The following is a 26,456-nucleotide window of genomic DNA, read 5'->3' as shown; positions in this document are numbered from 1 at the left end:
GTATGGTAACTGATTGGATTCATTGATTTTCATGAACAAATATAACTGAGTATCATCAGCATAACAATGAACATTTATTCCATGCTGTTTAAGAACTTTTAATGGAAGCACAATTCTCAGTGGTTTTAATCAGATATCCATGAAGCCACATTTTGAGCGACCAATTTTTTTTAAAATAATTTGGTCTAGTGTTGTGTGCACAGCTTGCAAAACTGTATTCTATGCAAAATAATTTGTTGACCACATCGTACCCACTTTGGCATGTAATCACTCTGCCACCCTCACTTTATGATTTGTTCAACTGAAGTACACTGAAGAAATGAAGATGAACAGATTTGGAACAGTTTTTAATAATCCCATTTACCCTAAGTGTGTTTTTTTACAACTGGACATTCATGAGCGTAGCCTCAAATGTTTCCTGTCAGAGAAATCTACTGCTCTGTGGGTAAAATTCCCCTCTAGATTTTATGGAAACTAAGTTAAAACTGGTTCTAGACCCCCATGACTTTGCGACTACTTTGAAAGAAAATTTGTTGCATGTTTTTTAAGAGAGGCATCAAATAAAATGACATAAGAGCAAGGCGTTGCGGCAAACATGAGGAAATTAAGACCATTTAGAGACATTCTGGAGACTCACTTGAGAATGGTGTTTGCAGAAGTCTCCAACAGTTTCAGCTCAGTGAGATGCAGCGTTAGAATTGTAGCCTTTAATCTCTGACCATTTACTTCTTGTCTGATTGATTATTGAACTCCAGCCTTATTGTCCGTAATACTGATCGTATTTTTCTGTCTCTTGGTGTCTTAGGCATGGCGGCGGTGTTGCCCAGGACCCTGGGTGAGCTGCAGCTCTACAGGATCCTGCAGCGGGCCAACCTGCTCTATTACTATGAGGCCTTCATCCAGCAGGGTGGTGATGATGTGCAGCAGCTCTGCGAGGCAGGGGAAGAGGAGTTCCTGGAGATCATGGCCCTCGTGGGCATGGCCAGCAAGCCGCTGCACGTGCGGCGCCTGCAGAAGGCTCTGCGGAACTGGGTAACCAACCCGGCTGTCTTCAACCAGCCGCTCACCTCACTGCCTGTCTGCAGCATCCCCGTCTACAAGCTTCCTGAGGGCTCGCCAACGCTGCTCAGTGCCCAGGAACGCTCCAACACCGCCAGCGTCAAGGTGCCCAAAGTCGTGGCCGCTGCCTGCTCCGACCCCGGGAAGCTGGATGTGGCAAGAGACAAAGTGTCAACCGGGTCACCCCTGCAGGGGAGCAGCGAGGTTCGGTTCTGGTCGGGCCATAGCAATGACAGCGAGCACAGCTTGTCTCCATCAGACCTGGGCTCGCCGTCCTCACCCAGAGACGCTTTAGAGTCTCTGGACGCTGCGGCAGTCCAGTCAGTCCTGGAGTGCGTGGACAGGATGGCGCCCGGACTTCCTAAGTCGGACCTATCTGAGGTCAAAGAGCAGCTGAAGACCAACAAGAAGCTGGCGAAGATGATCGGACACATCTTCGAGCTGAGCGACGAAGACCCGCGGAAGGAGGAGGAGATCCGGAAGTACAGCGCCATCTACGGGCGTTTTGACTCCAAGAGGAGGGACGGCAAACACCTGACACTGCATGAGGTGGTTCTGTGTGAAACACACCGGTCCTGCAGAACCTCCGGGGTGTGTTTGTTCTGTGTAATCTGACTGCTCTGTGTTTGATGTGCAGTTGACGGTGAACGAGGCCGCGGCCCAGCTCTGTATGAGAGACATGGCTCTATTGACGCGCCGGGACGAGCTGTTCGGACTGGCCCGGCAGATATCCAGAGAAGTCACCTACAAGTACACCTACCGGACCAGCAAGTAAGAGCCAGTCTGCACTGACCGCACCCCATTTCTCTCCACATTTAACAAATATAATTTACACCTGAAGTGTCCAAAATCTGAACTGTGACTATCTGCACATCACATGCATAAATTAACACCTACCTCTACTCCAAAGTTCCAACAAACTCAAACTGGAGAAATTGTATTTCCTGTGAAAATGCAGTGTGAATGCTTATTGCTGAAGAACTTGCTGGAAAAACAGCTGAAATTAGCTAAAAACATGCTGAAATGTAGACGAAATGGAAGAACAAGCCTAAGTTAGCAGAAGAAAGCAGAAAGAACACATATTTGCTGAATTTGGTTTAAATAAGCAGAATGAGCACAAATATTAGGAATTTGGCTAAAAAGATTAAATTAGCTAAAAATAGCTGAAAAGCAGCTGAAAAGGCAAAAAGAAGCTTAAACAACCAGAAGAAAGTGGAAGGAACTGAAATGAACTAAAAAAAAAAAGTTGAATTGGCTGAAAAAAAATCTAAATTTAGCGCAAAACAGCTAAATAGTAGCTGAAATTGCAGAAAAAGCTGAAAATAGCAGAAAAAAGCTGAAAGGAGCATACCAAGCTGAAATTAGTGAAAATATGTTAATTGGGCTGAAAGTAGCCGAAGTTATCACAAAAACTTGAGTTTATCTGAAAACAGCTGACATTAGCTTAGCATGCTAAAAAAATAACTGAAAATTAGAACAAGCTTAAATTACCACAAGAAAGCATGAAAAAACATGTTTCCTGAAAGAAGCAGAAATGAGCACAAAAATTTGAAAATGATCTTGGAAAAGCTGAAATTAGCACAAAAAAAATCAGCTGAAAAATAGCTAAAAAAAAGCAGAAAGAAGCTTAAATTAAAATAATGAAGTGGAGAGAGCACATTTTTACTGAATTAGGCTGAAAAAAGTTTAAATGAGCGCAGCAAATGTGGAATTAGCAGAGAAAAGCTAAAATTAGCATAAACAGCTAAATAGTAGCTGAAATAGCAGAAAAAGCTGATACTTGCATAAATAAGCTAAAAGGAGCATAACAAGCAGAAAAAAGTTAGACAAAACACAAAAATGTTTTAGTTAGCAGAAATAATCCGAAAGGACAAAACAGATGAAAAAACTGCTGAAAGTAGCTAAAACATTTTTTTACATTTGCACAAGGAAGCTGAAAGAAGCTGAATCAGAACAAAATGTGAAAGAAGCAGTAAAAGTTTGTAAACAGATCTAAGATTGAAAATGAGCTCAATTCATTTTCTATGAGGAAAAAAGTGCCAGAAAAGGCTAAACATTTCAAAAAGCTGAAATAGCACCAATACCAAAAGTCATAGCAGGATTTTTCTGAAAGAGCTGAACATTTTGATTTATGATTTGATGAAATATCAAAAAAAATAATTGTGGAACGAGAAAGAAGCTGAAAAATATACGGAAGAAAAATAGATCCCAATAGTGTGAACGCTTCATAAACATTCACACTATTAGAATATTGTTGGTTCTTGTGTTCTTCAGCAACAAAATCCTAAATCATACATGCGTAAAATAAAAAATAAACAAACACAACTTCCTACATTTTTGCAGAAAGTAAAGCAAGGATCAAATTTTTATTGTGTTTGTCTGCAGGTCTCGATGTGGCGACAGAGACGAACCCTCGCCTAAAAGGATTAAAACTGAGGTCAGTTCAACCAACAGAAAAAACAATTTATTTTATTTCATTTTATTTTTATTGAATTTAATGTCTCATGTTGAGAATAATCTTTGAATGTCTAAACTCATGTTTTAATATATATATTTATCAGTAAAATTCACTAAAAACTGTAAACTGGAGCAGTTTGAACATAAAACTAACACTTTTTATATGATTGTCTGATCTAATCAGCATTTACTGATGCAGATGGATTTAGTTTAACGTTCCTATTTGAATAAATTTTCAACACCGGTTGTTAAACGTCTTCGTTCACCTTCATAAAAGATCTCCCGTTTATTTGAGAACCTTTCCCTCCTGTTTGCTCGTCGTGCCGTTGAATCTCCAAGTGTTTAATTTTTAAAAACACACGAGTTTGGCAGATGAAACTCCTCCGAGAGACTAAAAGCTCAAAGCAACAGCAGCCTTGAACCGAACACAATGAAATCTCTCAGTGCTTCTCTCCCGACGCTCCCGTTCTTTAATCTGTGGTTCCTCTAGAACACGACCAGATGATGGAGAACATGTGGCGCCCGAGAGCTCCGCGGGGAATGGAGGAACCAACACCTGCTTTAAAATGTCACTGTCGGGCAGAAAAACATAAATAAATAAAAATCCATCTGTTAGTGAACGCACCAGAGGAGATCGTGGTGATATTTACATAGAATAAATTAAAAAAACAACTAATAATTTAAAGATTTCGAGATTTTTTTTTGTATTATTTCATTTTTATTTAAAAAACAAATATAGTTAAAAAACAAATTTTGAGAGACAAGTTCTCTTGAATCTTAGTTATAGATGTAAAAACTAGAGAAATTGTATTTCCTGCGTAAATGCAGTGTGGATGCTTTTTGCAGACGAACTTGCTAAAAAACAGCTGAAATTAGCTAAAAAAACAGCTGAAATGTAGCTGAAATGAAGCCTAAATTAGGAGAAGAAAGCCGAAGATATTAGCACAAAAATTAGGAAATCATCCAAAAAAAATGAAAATTTGCACACACAAAAAATAATCTAAAAAGTAGCCAAAAAGGTAGAAAGAAGCTTAACCTACAAGAAGAAAATAGAAAGAGCTCAAAAATGTGGCATTAGCTGAAAAAGCTAAAATTTACATAAAAGGGCTAAATAGTGGCTGAAATTGCAGAAAAAGCTGAAATTAGCTGAAAAATTAGGCTGAATATAGCAGTAATTACCACAAAAAATGTAATTTATCTGAAAACAGCTGAAATTAGCTAAAAGAAAATGCTGAAATGTAGCTGAAATGCAGAACAAACTTAAATTAGCATAAGAAAGCAGAAAGAATACACATTTGCCCATTTAGGCTGAAAGCAACAGAAATGAGCACAAAAAAGTAGAAATTATCTGAAAAAGCTGAAATGATCAAAAACAGCTGAAAAGTAGCTAAAAAGGCAGAAAGAAACTGAAATTACAGGAAGGATGTGGATAGAGCACATTTTTGCTGAATTAGGCTGAAACAAGTTGAAATGAGTGCAAAAAATGTGGTATTAGCTAAAAAAGATTAAATAAGCATAAAACAGTTATATAATAGCTGAAATAGCAGACAAAGCTGAAACTTGCATAAATAAGCTGAAAGGAGCATAACAAGCTGAAATTAGCAGAAAGAAGTTAGAAGCACAAAAATGTTGTAGTTAGCGGAAAGAATCTGAAATGAGCACAAAACGACTGAAAAACAGCTAAAAAGAGCCGAAAATAGCCGATTTTTAAAAACTGCACAAGGAAGCAGAAAGAAGCTGAAGTAAAACAAAATGTGAAAGGAGCAGTAAAAGGTTGTAAACAGATCTAAAGATTTGAAGGATGTATAATGAGCTCAATTTATTTTCTATGAGAGAAAAAATGTCAGAAAAGGCTAAATGTTTCAAAAAGCTAAAAGTCACAGCAGGGTTGTCCTAAACGAGCTGAACGTTTTGATAGAGGATTTGTTGAAGGCGCACAAAGGAGAAGGAAAATGAATCACAATAGTGTGAATGCTTCATAAACATTCACACAGTAAACATTGCAATACGTCCATTTGTGCTTAAAGTTTATTTTATAAAATAATTCATAAAATATGTAAGAATATTTAAAAAAAAGAACATGCTAAAAATTCTAAATATTCTATTTACATGTATTTTATTTTATTTTTTTGTACTTTTAATTGGACCAAAAGCAAAAGTGCAGTCCAAAAACGCTATAAAACAACAAAAGCTCGGGTTTTTTTTACAGTTCAATTTTTTTTTAAATTATCTTTAGTTGTTTTGTTTTCTTTTGTAATTTGAGACTATTTAACCATTAAAAAAAACATTATTAAAAATTTCCGTTTAACCACCTTTTCTGTACTTAAGAGCCCTCAAACCTGAAACCATTTTAATTTTGTGTTTGACGTGCACTCTGCTGTGCTGCATCTCCAGGTCTTCTGGGAAAGAAAACGCGTTGAAAGAACTAGAAGGTGTGAATGTTCTGGTTTTGGTTTTCTTTAGGAGAACTTCTTCGACATCCAGGAGGCCTTGCAGGCCATCCACATGAGGCAGGAGATGCTGAGGGAGCAGCTGGCCTGCGCCAAGTCCAAAGGAGAGGAAACCGTCGGACGCAGCCTGCAGGTAGAACTGACCCAACATTCAGCACAAACAGTCCAGACAGTAAAAGTCAACATCTGTGCATTGTTTTAAATATTGTTTCATGATTGTTTTAGTTAGACAACCCTTTTTAGCCTGGAGACTCCCCGTAGCACTAAATGTGGATTACTCCGCAAGTAGTTCCTCAGTCTCTTACAGCTGATTCAAAGAAAGGAGCATAACAAGCTGAAATTAACATCAATAAGTTAATTAGGCTCAACGTAGCAGACATTACCATGAAAAACTTGTATTTATCTGAAAACAGCTGAAATTAGCTAGAAATGCTGAAAAGAGCTGAAAAGGTAAGCAAGCTGAAATTAGAAGAAGAAAGCACAAATAACATATTTGCTTAATTTGGCTGAAAGAAGTAGAAATAAGCACAAAAAAAGTGGAAATTATCTGAAAAAAGCTTAAATTAATATAAACCAGCTGAAAAGTAGCTAAAAAGCAGAAAGAAGCTTAAATTACCAGAAGGAAGTGGAGAGAGCACATTTTGCTGAATTGGGCTGAAAAAGGTTTAAATGAGTGCAAACGATGTGGAATTAGCTGAAAAGGCTCAAATTAGCGGGCAGCACGATGGTGCAATTGGTAGAGCTGCTGCCTCGCAGCGAGAAGGTTGCTGGTTCAAAACCCTGTCCGTGGGCCTGTCTGGGTGGAGTTTGCATGTTCTCTCCGTACATGCGTGAGTTTTCTCCGGGTACTCCGGTTTCCTCCCACAGACCAAAAACATGCATGTTAGGCTGATTGTAAATCTAAAATATCCCTAGCTGTGAGTGAGAGACTGGTTGTTTGTCTCGTTTGTCTCTATGTGTCCCTGTGATGGACTGGAGACCTGTCCAGGGTGTACCCCGCCCCTCGCACAGTGATGGCTGGACATGGGCACCAGCGACCCCCGTGACCCAAAATGGTAGAAGCAGGTAAAAGATAATGGATGAATGGCTAAAATTAGCATAAAACAGCTAAATAGTAGCTGAAATAGCAGAAATAGCTGAAACTTGCATAAGCTGAAAGGAGCATAACAAGCTTAAAGCAAAAAAGAAAGATGCACAAAAATCTTCTAGATAGCAGAAAGAACCTGAAAGGATTTCAAAACAGCTGAAAAAACAGCCGAAGTCAGCTGAAAGTAGCTGGAAAAAAGTTTAAATTTGCACAAGGAAGCCAAAAGAAGCTGAAGCAGAAAAAAAAAAGTGAAAGGAGCAATAAAAGGTAAACAGATCAAATGAGCTCAATTCATTTTCTTTGAGGGAGGGGGGGGGGGAGTGGCAGAATAGGCTAAATATTTCAAAAAGCTAAAGTTGCACCAATACCAAAAGTCGTGGCACCTTTTTCCTGAACGAGCTGAACGTTTTGATTTATGATTTGCTGATATAGCTTAAAAACTGCAGAACGAGATAGTCGGAAAAATATTAAATATAAACAGGATCACAATAGTGTGAAAGCCTCATATCGTTCCGTCTGTTAGGTTTTAGTTCATTATCTGAGTTTTATCCCTTTTAGTGTTTGCTCAGGTCAAATAGCCGTGTTAGCCTTTTTGATTTGGGTTGAATACCTCATCAGTTGCAGATGTACATCCAGTGATTACTTTCTGAGAGGTTCATTAAAACCCATCTCGTGGTTGAGATATTTTGCTAACAGACGGGTGGTTCAGCAGCAGGGTCCAGTCTGATCTCCGTGCTGCTTCTCCTGTTTGCTCCTAATTAGAACCAGAGTGTAGGAGGAGAGCTTTGTGATGAGCCATTACCCACAGAACATGTGTGTTCCATGTGTGTGTGTGTTCCGCTCCATCAGTGTTTGTGTGTTTGCAGTTCCACTTGTCACGCTGATGTGATTTTTCATAAATCGCATTCAGGAGGAGAAGAGATTTCATGGCTGCGCTGGCGCCGCAGGCCGTCGGATCGCCGTGCGAGGATGTGGAACGTGTCCTGCAGTGATTTAAAGTGACAGTGACTGACAATCCCAGCTCCGTGTTGAGTCCTCGCATGTTTTAGCTGCAGGTTAAAGAAAACACCGGAGTCAAGAGTTCAGCTCGACCTCGGCTCGATTAGCCGCACGGTGTTTTTGTTTGTTGTGCTTTTTAAAAAAAATCTTATTTGTAGTTTTTCTGTTGCCCCGGTGGATAAAAAGTTCAGACTGATCGCATGTTTAATTTATTCACGTTGCCAAATAAGAGAAAAACAGCTAACTTTCAGTAAATTTATTTATTTTATTTTTTTTAAGTTTCTGTCATTGACCTTTGAAAACATATTTCAGCCATTTTTTTTTTAATTCATACCTGTAAGATTATAACATTTTAAGTAAAACTCTTTGCTAAATTCATTCTAAAACTTAGTTTAAAGAGCATTTCTACCATTTTTCTATAAAAGAAAGCATTTAAACACAGTTTATTATTATTATTTTTTTTTTTAACATTTCTGTTGTCTTAAACGAGGATTTCAAACACACTGAACCTAAAAGTTTCTATTAAAGTGGTAGCAAAGTTCAGTTTATATTCAGTAAAATATAAAAAGTTAAGTCTTTCCTGCTCTAATTGGTCAGTTTCATGAACAGGCTCCGCCCAACTCTTGATTCTTTGTTAAAAACTATGTTTAGCTGCTCGTGTGCTCTCTTTGTCCCTTTTTTTTTCTGACTTCCTCTCGACGAAGACGGTCTCTCTTCTTCCCTCTCCTGTCTTCCTCCTGCTTTTGCCTCTCTTTACACATCTTCCGAATCGTAAATTAATATGGATCTGGTCAGCTGGTCTCTCAAAGCAACTGATAAAATTTTCTCGACGAGGCGACAGGATGCAGGAGAACCCTCGTGCCCTGAAGGGACACACGCAGCTGGATTTGTCATGGATTCCTGGGGTGAATGGAAAATGTGTCATCCATTGAGGACGTAGAAGACACGTACATAATTGGATTTATGATAGGGTTTCTGCTTTTTGGAATCGGCGGATACCTGGAATATCGACTAACTGGGAAGACGTCGGCAGCAGTTTTGACAATAGTAAAGCTGCCAGCCTTATGTGAAGGATTGTACCGTGCTTCGAACTCTCAGACTAATATGCTTTGTGAACTGAACCATAAGCTGGATGCGATCTCTGAGCATCGTGGGCCACTTGCAAGTCCTAGGACTCGCTGGCATGAAGGAACTGACCTCAGAGAAGGCTAACAAGCACGGACCGGTGGAATGTCCACACATCTGGCTGTTTGGATTCACCATTGAGTGTACCAGCAGAACTGAAGGCAGACATGAAATCAGTAGAGTCTGCCTGCCCAGAACGATTGTTGTTTATCTGAATCTGGCCTCCCCGCTTTGCCTTGGACAGGCCAACGTATCTCAAATTGCTCCTGGTGGGTATGTTAATCAAGAAGCTCTGCTCCTGCTACCCACCCACCCCCGAGAACATCTGTGGAACCTATCAGAGTTGTACCGGCTGATAGACACTGTAACACCTTTATCAGGACTATGGAATCTATCTGGAAGTGTTCATGGACAAGCTCACTATCTTGTTGTCCTCCCCTCTCCCTGCAGAATTGATTATGGCTGTCTAAGTTGCCTTTGTGCCAAGGTACTGTAGATGCTTCTGCTGTCTGACATGGTGTGAGAGATCTTTTTAAAAAAAAATACTTTCTCTCCTCATGTTTTCTTCTGCTTTTGCGGTACACTTCCGTCTACACTTCGGACGGCTGTACGGAACGTAATTTCGCTGTAATTAACTGTGCAATGACAATAAAGTTGATTCTGGTTCTGATTTGTTCCAGGTCAGGTTTGATGTCTGTTTTTAAAGGACTAGTTCATAGAGATTACTTTTTTTTTTTTTTTTTTTTGCCACAAACTCATTTAAACAGTTCGTATTTATTAAAAATAAATTTAAAAGATAAATGTGGAACTTTTAGCGCTGGATTAAAATCCTCCGCTTTGTGTGTTGATCAGATGCAGCTGGAGCGTCTGCTGGCGAGGCAGATGGAGATCCTGCAGGACGCCGCCGTCCAGGAGCGCCTCCAGGCTCTGGACTGGAGGATCCCCCCCGCCGCCTTAAAGTACCTCAGCGACGCTCCAAACACCAACGGAGCCCCCGCTGACGCCAGCAGAGACAGCCAAGGTGGGATGAGAGTCTATTTCAGAGTTATGCAACCTAAACTTCTCAGGGGACCACAGGTACTGAAAGCCAAGAGCTCAGGGGCTGGACAATCCAGCAGTTATCGTCATTAAGTTTGTTTTACGGTTTAAAATCCAGTTTTATTTAAAAATTAACCCATTGTTGGGCCGAACTGAGCTCACCAATGGGTTTGATTTGGCCCCTGGGCCGCCACTTGAATATCCCTGCTCTATTTTAATGTTTAAATGGTTAAAGTGGGGAAAAATACAAGTTAATAGTTATGTAAACTTTCAGAGATCTTTGAGTTTAATTCATAAAAACTAAAAACTTTAGAGCAACCTTCACAATGAAAAAAAAGACATTTCTGCACCGTCCCTCCCCAAATAAAATGTATCCAGATCTCCACAACAATTATCAACCTTAAAATAAAGATGACAGCTCCTCAACTTTTAGTTATGTTATTAGAATAAATATATAGAATAAATTGTTGATAGTTATTATTGTTTTTTACATGCTAGAACAAAGAAAGAGAACAAAACGTTTTTTTTTTTTCTTCTCTCTCCATACCCCGTTGGTAATATTTAAACTCTGAATGATGCAGGTCAATGAGATTCCTGTTTAAATATATCTAAAAAAAAACAACAACAAAAACCAATGGTCATTAACAGTAAAGAGTAAACACCATCGCGATTGGTGAAAAACCGTGAAGTAGGAACGCTATATTTATTCTAGTATTTATATATTAAGGCTTTATGAACCCTTCTCACACTCTTGCAATGTTCTTAACAATAAAGTTCAGTTAGGTCATCTGGACGGTTTCTTTTTTTTTTTTTTTTGCTGAGACGTTTCATCCTTCATCCAAAGGACTTCTTCAGTCCGAGAAGCCACAAACAAACTGGAGTCCCACAAGTACCACACTCCCATAGTAGGGGGGGGAAAACAGTTTGCTGGTGATAAGATGGTTTCGGGGGCCTGCCCTCTCCCCCGTCAACTCTTCTGAGGCAGTCATGCCAAAATGGTTCAAAACACCAAAGTTCATGCTCAATAAACCAGTTACAAATCCAACAATGTTTGTTTGTGGCTTCTCAGACTGAATAAGTCCTTTGGATGAATGACGAAACGTCTCAGCAAAAGAAAAAAAAAAAAAAAAAGAAACCATCCAGATGACCTGACTGAACTTTGATGGATTTGTACCTGGATTATTGAGCATGAACTTTGGTGTTTTGAACCATTTTGGCATGACTGTCTCAAAGGAGTTGATGGGAAATGGCGAGCCCCAGAAACCATCTTATCACCAGCAAACTGCTTTTTTTTTTCTCACTATGGGAGTGTGCTACTTGTGGGACTCGAGTTTGTTTGTTTGTGGCTCCTCGGACTGAAGAAGTCCTTTGAATGAACGATGAAAAGTCTCCACAAAAAAAAAAAAAAAAAAAAAGAAACCATCCAGATGACCTGAATGAACTTTGTTGGATTTGTACCTGGATTATTATTATTGAGCATGAACTTTGGTGTTCTTAACAATGTTCTAAACTCTTAAATCTATGTCACTTTAACAATGTACGTTAAATGTAGCAGCTCGGTTCCAGTTCGGCAGATGAAGCCCATCACCCCGTACAGGTTGATGTGCACGTGGATAATTGAGCTTCAGGAAACCAGGATTATTTGCGACTTTCCTGCCAGTTCTGTGAGCTTAATAGACGGCGTAGATTTACGTTGCAAAACATTCCCTCCATTTCGGCAGAAAGCAGCGGCTGGAAGCACTGTTGACTTCTGGGTAATGTAGTTCTTTTGAGTGATGTCACAGTAAAGGCTTATTGAAAGAAAACTACAAAATGGCGGCGCCTGTCCGAAGTATTACTTTTTTTGTTAACTTTTTATCCCGTACCGTCCCAATCACATGAGTAATATTAAAGTTGACGACCGTTGAAAAACCGCGAAAGAGCGAGTCCGTGAAAGTCGAACCGCCAACTAGCGAGAGGCTACAGTAATGACAAAAAAAAAAACGCATTTAAAAATGACACATATTTCAAATGAAAGTTACTGAATTTCTCCTAATTAAAGCAAAAACATTCATTTCCATCCATCATCTTTACCCGCTTCTTCCTTTTTGGGTTGCGGGGTTCACTGGTGCCCAGCGCTATGAATAAACAACAACTACTCTCAAATACCATTCAGCAACACTGTGTATTTCAGGAAATAGTCCTTACCACCAGAAACGAGAATAAATTAGCTACGATATGAAGACAGGGCTGAACTTGATCTCTGATTCGCCTCTCGTTGGCGACTGCTTGTAAAGATTGCACGATTTATAAAAGTACTTTTGATTGTTGTTTGTTTCTAAAACACTTCCTGACAATCAGAATCAGAAACAACCATGTTTGCCAAAACACTTTCCATGAAAGCATTCATCTCGCCCTTTTGTGCGCATAAGAGCGTTTTTTAACATTTTTTTTGCCAGTATGCTTTGGCTCACTGCTGCCCCCTGCGTCCATTTAGTAGAAAGCAAGCAGCTGCACACCCATTGGCTGGTTTTAGAGATGAAAGGAAAACAAAGTGCCAGAATCAGAGCCTTTTCGACGTGACTTGACGAGCTCTGAAGTCTAATTCTCAAGACTTTTTTCATGTCAGGAATGCCACAGGATGCAGTTGAGTGGATAGAAACGACGCCTATAGGTGTAGCGTTTGTACAGAGTCGTGGAAACTGTCACCCGTTTTTTCATCTTTTTCTTCTTCTCAAACACAGTGAGAGGAGTGGGGGGGGGGGGGGGGGGACAAGAGGGAGAAAGACACATCATTATTCAGGATCTTTCTTCTCCTCCAGGCCTCATCTCATTTTCATCCTTTTTCTTCCTCACCCACTCCCGACAGCTCATTATAACGCTGTTCCCACAAATCCCACAATGCACCTGTAATTATCACGCCCACGCCTGTTTACCTCCAGCCAGAAGCCTGGAGGGGGGCGTCTCTCTCTCTCTCTTCTTTTATTCTGTGTTTACCTCTCTCTCTCCTCCCCCTCTTCTGCTCTGATTTTCTTCCTCTTTTTCCTTCACTTTACTTTTTTTTGTCATTTCTGTCTTTTCAAATTCTTTTTCTACAGCTTTCTATCTTCAGATAGTTAAGTAGGAAGGTAGGTGGACGGATGGACCGAAAAGTTTTCATTCCGTGGAAAGAAAAAACATAATACAACATAAAATATTCAATAGGAGAAACAGCTTCTTTTTTTTTTTTTTCCAAAACAGTGTCAACGCTGAGAGATGAATAACTGCTTAAATATGATGAAAATTTATTTTAACAAGCAGAACAGCTGCTGAAATAAGCAAAACTGTAGCTAAGAGCTAAACTCACCAAATTTGTGACTACAAGCTCAAACTAACTACCGGTAAATATGAAATAAAAGCTAAAATTATTAAGATAGTAGTTAAAACCCAACAAAGTTCAGTCAGGTCATCAGGACATTTGGTTTTATTTTGTTTTTTTGACGCGTTTCGTCCTTCATCCAAAGGACTTCATCAGTCTAAGGAGCCACAACAAACTCAGTCTCACAAGCAGCACCCTCCCATAGTGGACCAACCAGTTTGCTGGTGATAAGATGGTTTCTGGGGCCTGCCCTCTCCCCCGTTGACTCCTCTGAGGCAGCCATAGCCAAAGTGGTTCAAAACACCAAAGTTCATGCGCAATAATCCAGGTAAAAAAAATCCAACAAAGTTCAGTCAGGTCATGCCATCAGGCCCCAGAAACAAACAACCATTCACTCTCTCACTCACACCTAGGGACAATTTAGAGTTACTAATCATACTAACATGCATGTTTTTGGTCTGTGGGAAGAAACCGGAGTATGCATGCATGCATGGAGAGAACACGCAAACTCCACCCAGAAAGGTCTCAGGCCGGGATATGAGCTGGCAACCTTTTCACTGAGAGGTGGCAGCTCTACCAACTGTGCCACCGTGCTGCCCCATGCTCAATAATCCACGTAGAAAATCCAACAAAGTTCAATCAGGTCATATGGACGGTTTCCTTTTTGTTGTTGAGATGTTTCATCCTTCATCCAAAGGACTGTGGAGAGGGCGGGCCCCAGAAACCATCTTACCACCAGAAAACCGGTTGGTCCACTATGTGGGTTTGCTGCTTGTGGGACTCAGTTTGTTTGTGGCTCCTCGGACAGATGCAGTCCTTTGGATGGAGGACGAAACATCTCAACAAAAAAAGAAACCATCCAGATGACCTGACATAGCTTTGTTGGATTTTCTACGTGGATTATTGAGCATGAACTTTGATGTCATAGCACACTATTCTGATAAAGTTTTAAAATAGAACAATGTATGCCAAAGTTGTTTGGTGACAAAAATATATAAATAAATAAAACCTACAAACAGAAACAACAAAAAATGCACTGAAAGAGAAAACTGTGATTTAAAAAAAAAAAGCAGGCATCTCAATTACATTTGTGCCAAAACACATAAAAGTATATTTTCTTTATTTTTATAATTTTGCTTTCAGAAGATCGACCAATCAATTTGCGAGTGGTCAGTCAGAGCATGCAGGAAGGCGACCTCCCGTTGGGCAAGCAGCTAGCCAATGAGCTGAAGCGCCATCATAACCACAACCACATCAACAACATCAACAACAACAACACCAACAACAACAACAACAGCTCAGACGAGACCAAAACACCAGCAGCAGGTGAGTCGTCTTAGGTGTTCAGCTGGAGCACACAAACCAACATTAATATCAACCGATACGCTGACGATACTGTCCTTTATCGCCGTCCTCAGAAAACGGAACATCTCAGCGGACGTGCAACAACACAGAGAAGAAGATCATCAAATCAGAGCCTGAAGACTCTACATAGTGCCTCCCCCCCCCCACCCTCTTCATCCTACTCACACTTGACCGTATGCAGTTATTACCCGTCAGTAGATACTAAGCAAGCACAGCCACAGTAGAGCCTTAACAACCAACGTTGCCTCATTTGAATAGCATTTATTTTTTATTTCCTTTAGCCTTTTTTTTTTTCTTTCTAAAAGTATTTGCCAAAGCACCTCAAGAGCACATCCAGACGCCGCTCAGTGCTCCACAGGTCTTTGTGTGTTGGTTAAATGTTTGTGTAATTTAAGGTTTGATCATCTGTAAACTCTTTACCTCGGCCTGGAAGCTGCTTTTGTTGCTTTTTGTAGACAACCAGGTATCAGGTGCCGCTGCCGGGGCTGATTCTTAACTCCAGTTTGTTTTCACGCATGGAAACTTGGAGCGTTGGTGCTTATTTAACAAGTAGGTGATTCTTAATCCAACGTACAGTGAAAAAGGTTCCCCAACGACTCTAAATATTACTGTTTTTTATTTTTATTTTCAATATTCTACTACTAGAATGATCAGCAAAATCTGATTGTTCAAACTTTTACCCAATGCTTTGGGTCTTTCTCCAAAAGTCGCAAACATTTCCAGTCAGGGAAATTATATAGGATTTTTGTATATGGTCTTAAACACTTCATTCAGACAAAAGATGATTGTTTGCTTTATCACTTAGTAATATTATGAGGTTTATTATTTACAGTAAAATGTTTCTTATCTTTATTTGCTCTTTTTCCTAAAATGTTTCAAAGTTTCCATCAACAAGGGAATGTGTTTTTTCATCACCAGAGTATTTTCCTAAATTTATATCTGATCTGGTCTTTTAACATCCTAAATTCCTTAAGGTGGTTTATTCAAATAACAAAACTCAAACCTTCTTCTTGTTCTTTTTCTTTCACCTTTTCCCTCTTCAGGGGTCACCACAGCGAGTCATCCTCCTCCATCTCACTCTGTCCTCTACATCCTCTGTCCTCACTCCAACTACCTCCATGTCCTCTCTAACTGCATCCATGTATCTCCTCTTTGTCTTTTTCCTGGCAGCTGCATTTTTAACATCTTTCTACCAGTATACCCAATGTCCCTCCTCTGGACATGTCCAAACCATCTCAGTCTGGTCTCTCTAACTTTATCTCCCAGTTGTTCAACCTGTGCTGTACCTCTGATGATCTCATTCCTAATCTTATCCATCCTTGTCACTCCTAAGGAGAACCTCAACATCTTTATTTCTGCCACTTCCAGTTCTTTCTCCTGTCTTTTTGTCCATGTCTCTGTCTCCAGACCATACAACATAACTGGTCTCACCACTGTCTTGTAAACTTTTCTTTTGACCTTTGCTGACACTCATCACACCTGAAACTTTTTTTCCATCCACTCCATCCTGCCTGGACTCTCTTCTTCACCTCTTTACCACACTCCCCATTTTCCTGGACAGTGGACCCCAAGTACTTGAAGTCCTGCACCTTTGTGACCTCTGCTCCTTGTAGTCTCACTGTTCCACCTGCCTCCCTCTCATTCACACACATGTACTCTGTCTTACTACGGCTGACTTTCATTCTTCTTCTTTCAAGTGCATACATCCGCCTCTCCAAGTTCTCTCCACCTGTTCCCTGTTCTCCCCACAGATCACAGTGTCATTTGCAAACATTATAGTCCACGGGGATTCCTGCCTGACCTCATTTGTTAGTTGGTCCATCATCAGAGCAAACACGAAGGGGCTCAGAGCTGGTCCTTGATGCACTCCCACCTCCCCCTTGAAGTTATCTGTCACTCCTACAGCACATCTCACAACTGTCCTGCTGTCCTTATGGTCTCATTGTCCTCTTGGTCTCTTGGACACATCCACCTTCCTTCTCTGCATCATGTCAGCTAGCTGTCTATCTTTGCCTGTCATTGTCCCCACATTTAGAGTTGTTACCCTCAGTCCTACATTCTTGACTTTCCTCCTCCCTCTGTCTCCTAACACGCTTCCCTCCTTGTCGTCTTCGACTAATAAAACTCAAACCTACTCAAATAGATGCAAGATCCCGCAAAACTTCATAAAAAAAAATCCATCCTGATCCATGAAACCTAAAAAGGTTCTTCTTTTTTTTTTTAATCCAAATGCATTTGAATTTTTCAGTTTATTGCTTTTAACTTATCACAAAATAGTAACAAGATGATTTTGTCTTTTATTAAACAGTATTTTTACATGTTCTAAGTTACTGGTACACATCGTGACCCTGTCCAGTAAGACTGTAGCTACAATAATTTTACAACTCCTGGATTAATGAGTACAAAACAGTCCAACGCCATCCACAGATTAAATAGCACGTATTTTAATCACCATGTGGTCAAAATGTGAGAGAATCCAACACTTTGCTTAAAAAAACACATTTCCTTCAGTGGTTGATGAGGACATTATCTGTCTATAATCTCTGAACTTCTTGAGGTAATTTAGTACAAAGGTTAAAGGTCAGGGCCACTAAATTAATCTCACCTAATTTATGAAGCTACCATAATGGGTTTTTAATGCTCTTTTAGAAGAAGCTTTGTCAGTTAGTCTGCAGAGTACGACGGCGCTTTAGGGCCACGCTAAGAAAAAAAAATTAAAAGCCATAAAATTACGAGAATAAAGTAGTAGAATTACGAGAATAAAGTAGTAGAATTACGAGAATAAAGTAGTAGAATTACGAGAATAAAGTCGTATGAGAATTTCTTTTTTTTTTTTTTACAGCTCTCTTTTATTTATTTATTTTTTTTCCACGAGTTGGATCCGCGACGCGACCTGTCAATCAATCCGGTAGGCGTGTCAGCAAAAGCTAAAAGCTAAATGCGAGTGAGCCGCTGGTCCTCTTCAGCCTCTTTCTGGCGTATTTACTGAAGACCGCTAACAGCGCTGCACGCACACAGTTTCTCTCACTGAGCGCCGTTTTCAAACGGAAACCAAAATAAACGAAAGTCACGACGTAATGACGTCACGTATACGCATCCCAGAAGCAGCATACAAAAACACAACAGTAGGTGGCAGTGTTGGAACACGTTTTGAGTAAGAGCGTCAATAACAATAAAGTTTTAACGAACATTCTTCATTTGACCACAGTTAAAATGCGGTAAGCTCTGCTTTACCGTGTCGGAGTTCGGATAATATTACGACTCGTTTAGCTTCGGATTGGTCATTTGCTGACACGCCCACTGGATTGATTGACAGGTTGCGTCATGGATCCGACTCGTGGAATTTTTTTTTTACGATAGCTATAAAAAAAAAAAATCTCGTACGACTTTATTCTTGTAATACTATGACTTTATTCTCATAATTTTATGACTTTAAATTTTTTTTTTCTTAGCGTGGCGCTAAAGCTCCGTCGTAGCAGAGGATGACACAGTATTTAATAAAAAAATTAAAATAAATTTTCCTCTCATTGACCACAGAAACGTTTGTGATCCACGCGTTAAGTTTCAGCCCTTGCAGCAGGTTATTAATTTAACGTTTCGGGCACACGGGAGAGGCGGGACGAGTTCCTCTTCTGGTTTATTTCTGAGGATGTATAGGAGCGATGTGAGCGGCAGCCGGACGGACTCCGTCATTCGGCTGCAGGCCGAGCTAATCGCTTCATTTCACTTTGTAATTTAGCAAATCACCGCTGCTGAAGAGAAACCACGCATCTACACACAGGGAGGACGTCCGGAGGAAAAAGAGAAAACTTTAAAAAGTTTTTAGCAACAACTGCATTTTTTTTTTTTCTTTCTTAGCCTGTAAATATGAGAACTAGCCTAATCTGTCAGGGTTTCTGTGTCCGGTGTAACTTTGCTGTAGATTTTTGGTGTCGATACAGTGTTCATGTATGTAGAGCAAACACACAAAAAAAGGACTTTTAATGATAAACAAATGTTAGATTGTGTCTGTTATATAAGAAGATGCTTTTTAGCCTCAGCTCTAACGGTGTTTGAGCCACATGTGCAGATGTGTTCTCGGTGTTTAGACGTAGAAACACGAAGGCTCCGTGTTCTTCTGTGTAAATAACATCTGTTTGGTCCAAAAAAAAAAAAGAAAAGATATCTCCTTCCCCTCGCTCCCCTGCTCATAGTTTAGTCTCTCTTTCCGAGAGAGCAATGCAATATTTATGTGACGAGTCGATTTGCATCTGGATCTGTGCTCTGTACCTGTGCGTCTGTCATCGCCTGCAGATTTTTAGGCAGAAACGTTCGTCTCACTTTTACTTTTGAATTAGAGGATTTCTTCAGGTTGTAAAAAAAAAAAAAAAAACGGGGGTCGGTTCTGGTTCCGATGGGTCACGGAGAGCATGTCGTCCCACTGATCACCACGGTTTCTTTTGAGGTGATAGATTAGGCTCCACCCACTTATGCACCTGTTTTTTTTAAAAACACTAATATATTTTATTTGTTATACAGCACATGAACATTAAACTTTATTTTTTTGAACTCTTATCGTGTGGTGCGTCCTGTTTTATGATCCACGTAGGAGGGATAATGTGCAAAAGTCTTGATCCAAACCCTTGATTTTCTTTGGATTTTTCATTCACCTGATTAGGGATGCACAATATTGGATTTTTGGCCGATATCTGATTTGCCGATATGTTAAAACTTATTTGGCCGATAACCGATACTATTATTTTTCCAAACCTACTTACAAAGACTACATAGCTTTCTCTGCTGTGGAATTAAAATACTACATTATTCTGCATGGTTTTGTCAATTTGGCCTGCTAATGCAGATGTCAAGAAAGGAGACTAAAAATGATGCAACACTTCAACTTGGATTATGTTTAATGTCAAATTTATTCATGACATTTACTGTCTCGAACACAATGACAACACTCGAACAGTGCAAATTTGTAAACTTTCACAAATTTAAACTCAACGGCACACGTGATGTCATAAAGTTGTGCTGGCGCAGCAGGCATCCTTGTGGATTGCCATACAAAAACAGCACCATGTATATATATGTATATATATATATATATATATATATATGTATATATATAAACAGCACCTTTTATATCCGTGAGTTATTTTGATAGAATGACCAATATTTAAATTTATCGCTAATATCAGCCGATACCGATACCATGCTGATAATATCGTGCATCCCTACTCCTGATCGTTTAAGGTGGTCTAGATCTAGACTTTCTGCAGGCTTTCTTTGAGTTAAAGATGCTTGTCAGAGGAACTTTTGTTTTGTTGTGAAATGACGAGGAGTGACTCCAGACTTTTGTTCAGTTCCGTAGTTGAGCTTCTTCCTTCATCAAGGTGCATCTCGTCTTCTTGACCCAAAAGTAGTTTATGACGCAGCAGGAACACCCGCTCCGTTTTCCTCTTCTCTACTTTTAGACGAATCCCTGTGCGGGCCGTGATTTGCATCAGCGTCACATCAACACATTGTGAAAGTGGCTCATGAGTCACTCTGACGCAGGTCCTTCTCTCGCACACACACACCTCCCATCATCCTCTGCTTCCACCTCTCTCTCTCTCACACACACGTAGACAGTTTTTTCTCTGGAGACGAGCTCGGCTCATGAACGCCCACGCCGAGCTCTGCTCACGGTGGCAGCACGGCCCCTCCTCTCGCCCGTCCTCCTCTTCCAGCTCAAGCCACCGCTCATCATCATCATGATGTGTTGCCATGGCGACGGCTGGAGGTGGGCGGTGGCTCCACCGGCGGGTGGGCGGAAGCCAGCCGCTGAGCAGCGTGGGAGGGATCTGCAGCCATCACCTTCATTTTGAAGGGAGCAGGAAGCTGACTGCTTCTGAGAAGGTGTGGGCGTGGGTGAATTATCGCCTCTCCTCCCTGCAGCTTCGTTAGGATTTGTTTGTCTCCTTCCCTTCCTTCCTCCTTTTGTTTCCTGCTGCAAACCATTAAAAAAAAGAACAAAACCAACTTAAAGAGCTGCTTTCAGTTTGAAACAGGGTCGTTTTGACACCAGTTTAACAAGTTTTTTTTATGTTTTTAACTCAAAAGTGAACATATTTAGGAATGTTAAATCAAAGTCAAGCTTTTAAAAAAGCTTTAAAAGGCTCAATGGGCTCTGATAGTTCAGAGATTTTGCTTTGAGTTCAACTAAACAAATAGAAACTGCTTCCGTTTTCTTTTCTGGAAGGGGTCAGGTTCAGCTGAAACGTGTTAGGCCTGTTTGGAAACATAAACTGCATGGCAGCTACACTAAAACAACAGGCTTTCAGCAAAACTATAACCACAGATTTTTAAGATTGTAGAAAAAAAAAAACGTGGCTTTTTGACAAATTTGACTAATTTTTTTTGAAAAATAAGGGAATTTTCTGTTGATTAAAGATGCAAATTTATGTATATTTTGTTGGAAGTTCCCTTTATTTCTCATCTCAAATGTTCGCTCTACCTCTTTCCAGGTCAAACTCGTAAATATTTCATGTCCAACTTCAGAAGAGGCATCATCAGTCAGCGTGAACCTGCTTGTTTTATCTAGTTAGGTGCAGTTTAGAGAGACTTAAATCAAGTTTGACTAAGAAAACAAACAAAGTGAGTAATCGACTTAGGTCATTATGTTATGCTGTGTAAATCCACGCCCACACTGTTCACCAAAGAGGTCAGAACAAATATTTAAAGACAAAGTAACAAAGTGAAATGTTTAATGCATCTCCCAAAAATAGATAAAAAGGAAATGTGTGCATATTAAAAGGGTGTAGTTGTAATAATAAAGTTGTGGACCTGCTGCTGATTTCATAAGTTCCTGGTTTGTGGTTCTGGTCCTGCCACTGCTGCCTCTAGAGGACAGAGCTGGTAATGGCTGTTTTTTTTTTAAATATGTGCAGTACCAAATTATATCCACCAGATGGCAGTGTAGGACAACACATCAATTTTAATCTTTGTTTTTTTTTTTTTAACAAGTTCTTATATTTTGATCTTCTTATTTAGGATCTCCTTCCTAAAACTAGAGCTGAAGCTGCTGAAGGTGATGATGATGACATGTTAAATGATTTATTCACCTTTTCAGATACAATAATAGCAGCTTTATCATCGAAACAACAGTGAAAACACTAACAAGACCCATTTGTTTTTGTTCTGTTCAGCATCATATTTGTGCATTTATTGTTTCTTTAGTCGAAATTTAGTTATAAAATACACTCAGAATATTTAATTCAGGGCTAAAGAGGCAATCAAATGCATGAAAATCACAAAAACCTAAAAAATTCTTGCAGGAATTTAAATTACAAGCAAAGTTGTTGTGGGTTTTTTTTGGTAGTGGCACAGCAAACAGAATATGTGAATTGTTTAGTTCACATCTTTTACTGTAAATAATCCTACTCAAAGTGTACCTAATGTTTATATGTCATTTTGAAGTTAATCATTTAAAAAAAATTGTGCTGCTTTTATCGAACAGATAAACCATTAACTCATTCATTCAACCTTTATTTATACAGGTTAGTCTCGTTGAGTCACGAGGACTCATTTACGAGACCTGTTTTAAACAACAACAAAAAACAAATTAATTACACACAACAATAAACATTCATATGCAAGCATATAAAATGAAAAGTAAATTCAAAATGTGATATAAAACAAAATTTAAAAAGCATGCTACATATTAAAATGGTGTAAGATGTCTGCCTACATTGATTTTTGCATTAACCTTTCTCTCAAATTTAACTTTAAAATAAGTAAATAAACGAGTAAAAGTGAATGAGTTCAATCCAGATCATTTCCTAATGGAGTTAATGGAAATAGGGTCAAAACAATGGGCGAGACCGTTTCAGTGATTGACAGTCGTCTCGACCAATCAGGTACAGGTAATAGACGCTCTAATCCAATCAAATCGTGCGCGTGCAGAGACCTCGGTTGTGGCGTCTCCAGCTCTGACGCGTCCAGTCGGAGCCAGGTTCTCATCCAGAAACGCTGATTTTCTGGATTTTATTTGACATTTCTGAACTCCAAACCCAGCCGAAGCCGACATGTTACCGTTTCGCTCCACGGTGGCGCTCAAGGAGCTGTTTCAGAGCCAGCTGAAGCGGCCGCTGACTCGCAGAGCGGCAGCCGGAGTGAAGGAGGCGCTGCCCGCGGCTTGCTTCAGCTCCGCCGGCCCGCAGAGCAGCTCACCCGGCGGAGGGAGGCCGGTGTCCGGGTGGAGAGCCCCGCAGAGCCTGAACAGAAAGGCCGCCTTCAGGGGCTTCTGCTCCAAAGGTGACGGCAGCCATGAAGCCGCCAAGGACTCAGCGGACAAGTGAGTAAGACAACAAAAACATAATAAACGTGCACTGATGAAAGCAGCCGCGGCAGCCATAACATACGCGCGTCCGAAAATGGAATCATGCGTGATGCTGCGAGCGGTGCATCGTGACCAGCGGCTTCATCTTCATCCTGCAGCTCATCATCTGTCGCTCAGCGGCTTTGACCTTTGACCTGTTCTCGCGATGTGTTCACCTGACAGCTCAAAGTGTCCTTCAATTCAGTTCAGCAGGTTTTGATCTTAACAGCCTCCAGTCAAAGTCTTCTGAAGGTCAGGCACGACTGCATCTCTCAGCAGCTCCGTCATCAAGGACTTTTCTAGATGATCCATTTAATAAATAATGACTGACTAATAAATTAGATCATATCAACTGGAATAACCCCGCTTATTTATTTGACCTTTTATTTTGCCAGATACCTGGAAAATAAATGAGTACCTCACTACATCGTACAGAACCACGCGTCAAAATAAATAATACACTAGTCCCTCGTTTATCATGGGGGTTACGTTCAGGACACCCCCACGATAAGTGAAAAACCACCAAGTAGAAACACTATATATATATGTTTTAGCGTTTACCGTATTTTCCGTGGGATAAGTCGCAGTTTTTAGCATAGGTTTGTCATTCCTGCGACGTAAGCCCGATTCGCACGGGATTAGTTTTACCTCGGGACCACATGCTATTTGTAATAATTACGGAGATTGTCTGAGTTGCTAATCCCGTGCGAATCGGCCATGTCAGTAATTTGTAAAGTAAAAATTCCCCCGCAAATTACCTACTATATTTTGCTGAACTCCGACGTCCTGTGATAATACTAATCCAATGCGAATAGGCATCTCTGTGATTTGGACGGAAATGGGCGGGATCCGATATGTAAGGACCATAGGCGTTTTTTTGTTGTTTTTTTTTGTTTAAGCAAAATCATTTGGATAGATATAGAACAAGGCTATTTTAAATGAACACGCTGCTCGCTTTGGCTTTTTTTTTTTTTCCTCGTGCACCGGTCCTGGAGATACTGCAATACCAGGTTGATGCTTGGCGTGGACGGAGCAAGCTCCTATTCTATATCCCTGTTCCAAAAATCAATTTAATTTATGGTCCTGGGTAGGGGACGGCTTTTATGCTGCTACTTCCTTCACCGCAGATGACAGCAGGTGCGGAGATGCGCGCGATCAGTTGACCCATCCATCCATATATATACATACATCCATAACAAGTAGATTAACACCATTTTATATTGTGCATTCTTTAGTTTTCTTTGTGCTGATTCGTAAAATCACAAAGCCTGAGACCGTCCCGGCCCACACATTATATGGACCGGGGACCGGGCAAGTCGTGACAACGCAGCGCGTTAACGTCATATCCGGAACATGTCTGTAAATTTCAGCTAAATCTCAGGCTTTGGTTATCCCGTGCGAATGCGCCACATAAAAATCAGACGATGGGGAGTAATTTATTTATTACATGTGGTTCCAACAACATTTAATTTCCCTCTGGGATTAATAAAGAATTTTTGAATTTGAATTGAAGTGAATATGAATTCCTAGGTAAAACTAATCCCGTGCGAATAGGGCTTTATAAGTCCAAGCGACTTGTATACATTTTTTTCTATATTTATAATGCAGTTTTTGACTGATGCTTAAAATTTTTAAGAACTGCAACAGCGAGTCTTTCCGTGCGCGCTCGCTTCACTCAGCTGGTGCAGGCGAAGGAACGCTGGAGAGCTAGCGGCTCCGGCGGCAATGGATGGATAGCACCACGCTGCTCAGGCGAAATGAAGTTGTTTTGACCATTAAATAAATGCGTAATAAACACAACGGGTCAGCAGTGACTCATAATAAATGTGACTTATATGCGACTTATGTGTTTTTCCTCTTCATGATGCTTTTTTTGACTAATGCGACTTATACGACAGAAAATACGGTATGTATATTTTAAGGGTTTATAAACCCATCCCACACTCTTGCAATGTTTTTAACTCTAAAGGCTGAAAGTCCGGTTCTGGTCCAATTCCCCCGGTTGGTTCCGTACGGCGCTCTGCATCCACTGAGCGCCGAAGTCACTATGAATAAGGACCAATCTTAGGCCCGTCACGATAACAAATTTTGCTGGGCAATTAATTGTCTCAGAAATTGTTGCGATAAATTATAATATTGTCTGAAATTTGACAATAATTAGTCATTTTCAAATTTAAGAAGAAATGTTTAAAAAAAATTGCGTTTAATACCTTTTTCGACCACCAGATGGCAGTATAAGACTGTTTGAACCAAAGGATGGATAGTGAGGGAGCGAGAAGCATGTCTCTTTAAGAAAAATGGGAGGGAGGCCCCTTGACGTGACATGGGCTGTCTCTCTTCGGTTCTCAAAATGGCGAACGCTCATTGTGGTTTGAGCGCTTTAGCATAGCATTTTTCATACAAAGCTTTTAATTAAAAAAAAAAATCAGTAAACAAGTTCTCAGCTTCTTTCTGCAGAGAAAAACAACTTTTTACACAAAGGCACGGGTTTCAACCGTGAATTTTGGAGCTTTGACAAGAAGGAGGTTCCCCCACACCCCCCGCCCCCCCGAGGTCGGCCTGTTAGCTCATAGTTTAGCTTCTCGGCTAAGCTGCTTTTAACGATCCCAAAACGTAATTTTATATGGTTAAAATGGATTTTAAAGAGAAAAGCGAAAGGGAGGGGTCGGTGAAGAGCACCGGAGCTTTTTGTCATCCAGTGTCTTCAGTAGAACGAGAGAGACACGAAGAAACGATAAAGCTGATAAATGAAAATATGGTTGATAATTTTAATTTATCATGTGATTAGTTGATTTATTGTTTATTGCGACGGGACTAACCCAACTTCTTCAGATCGGATCAAAACATTCCCTCCATTTCAGCAGAAAACAACGGCTAGAAGCACTGTTGGGCGGGGCTTCTGGGAAACGTAGTCCTTTTGAATGGCGATACAGTATAGGCTTATTGGAAAAAAAAAAACTACAAAATGGCGGCGCCTGTCCGAAGTATAATTTTTTCGTTAACTTTTTATCCCATACCGTCCCAATCACGTGAGTAATATTAAAGTTGATAATCGTGTGTCGTGTACAATTTAATTTGAAAAACCACAAAGGAGCGAGTCCGCGAAATTCCAACTGCCAATTAGCGAGGGACTGCTGTATAAGAATAAAGGTATGTGTGCGCTGAAGAAGTCTGTAGGAAAACGTAAGAAGTAAAGTG

General features: G+C 40.2%; 2 protein-coding genes and 1 pseudogene across 2 annotated transcripts in view; 2 read left to right on the top strand and 1 right to left on the bottom strand.

Moving 5' to 3' along the window:
* The first annotated feature begins 807 nt into the window (after positions 1–807).
* LOC119428648 (NGFI-A-binding protein 1) lies at positions 808–15,232 on the top strand. Its single transcript, XM_037696317.1, has 7 exons — positions 808–1,608; positions 1,697–1,830; positions 3,445–3,496; positions 5,980–6,099; positions 10,030–10,198; positions 14,696–14,878; positions 14,971–15,232. The coding sequence occupies exons 1-7, from the start codon at positions 808–810 to the stop codon at positions 15,045–15,047; spliced, it is 1,536 nt and encodes a 511-aa protein (XP_037552245.1). The 3' UTR covers positions 15,048–15,232.
* Positions 15,233–22,850: 7,618 nt separating this feature from the next.
* The window catches only part of glsa (glutaminase a), a 33,042-nt gene continuing 29,436 nt past the window's right edge, over positions 22,851–26,456 (top strand). The window contains exon 1 of the mRNA XM_037696638.1: positions 22,851–23,234. Within this exon, the coding sequence (XP_037552566.1) occupies positions 22,966–23,234 (269 nt within the window). The 5' untranslated portion in view covers positions 22,851–22,965. The remainder of the gene's footprint in view (positions 23,235–26,456) is intronic.
* Positions 24,239–24,336, bottom strand: LOC119429113 (annotated as a pseudogene).

Source organism: Nematolebias whitei, chromosome 23 (assembly GCF_014905685.2).
Source record: "Nematolebias whitei isolate Nwh7 chromosome 23, NemWhi1, whole genome shotgun sequence".
Lineage (NCBI taxonomy): Eukaryota > Metazoa > Chordata > Actinopteri > Cyprinodontiformes > Rivulidae > Nematolebias > Nematolebias whitei.
This window is presented reverse-complemented; position numbering and strand designations above follow the sequence as displayed.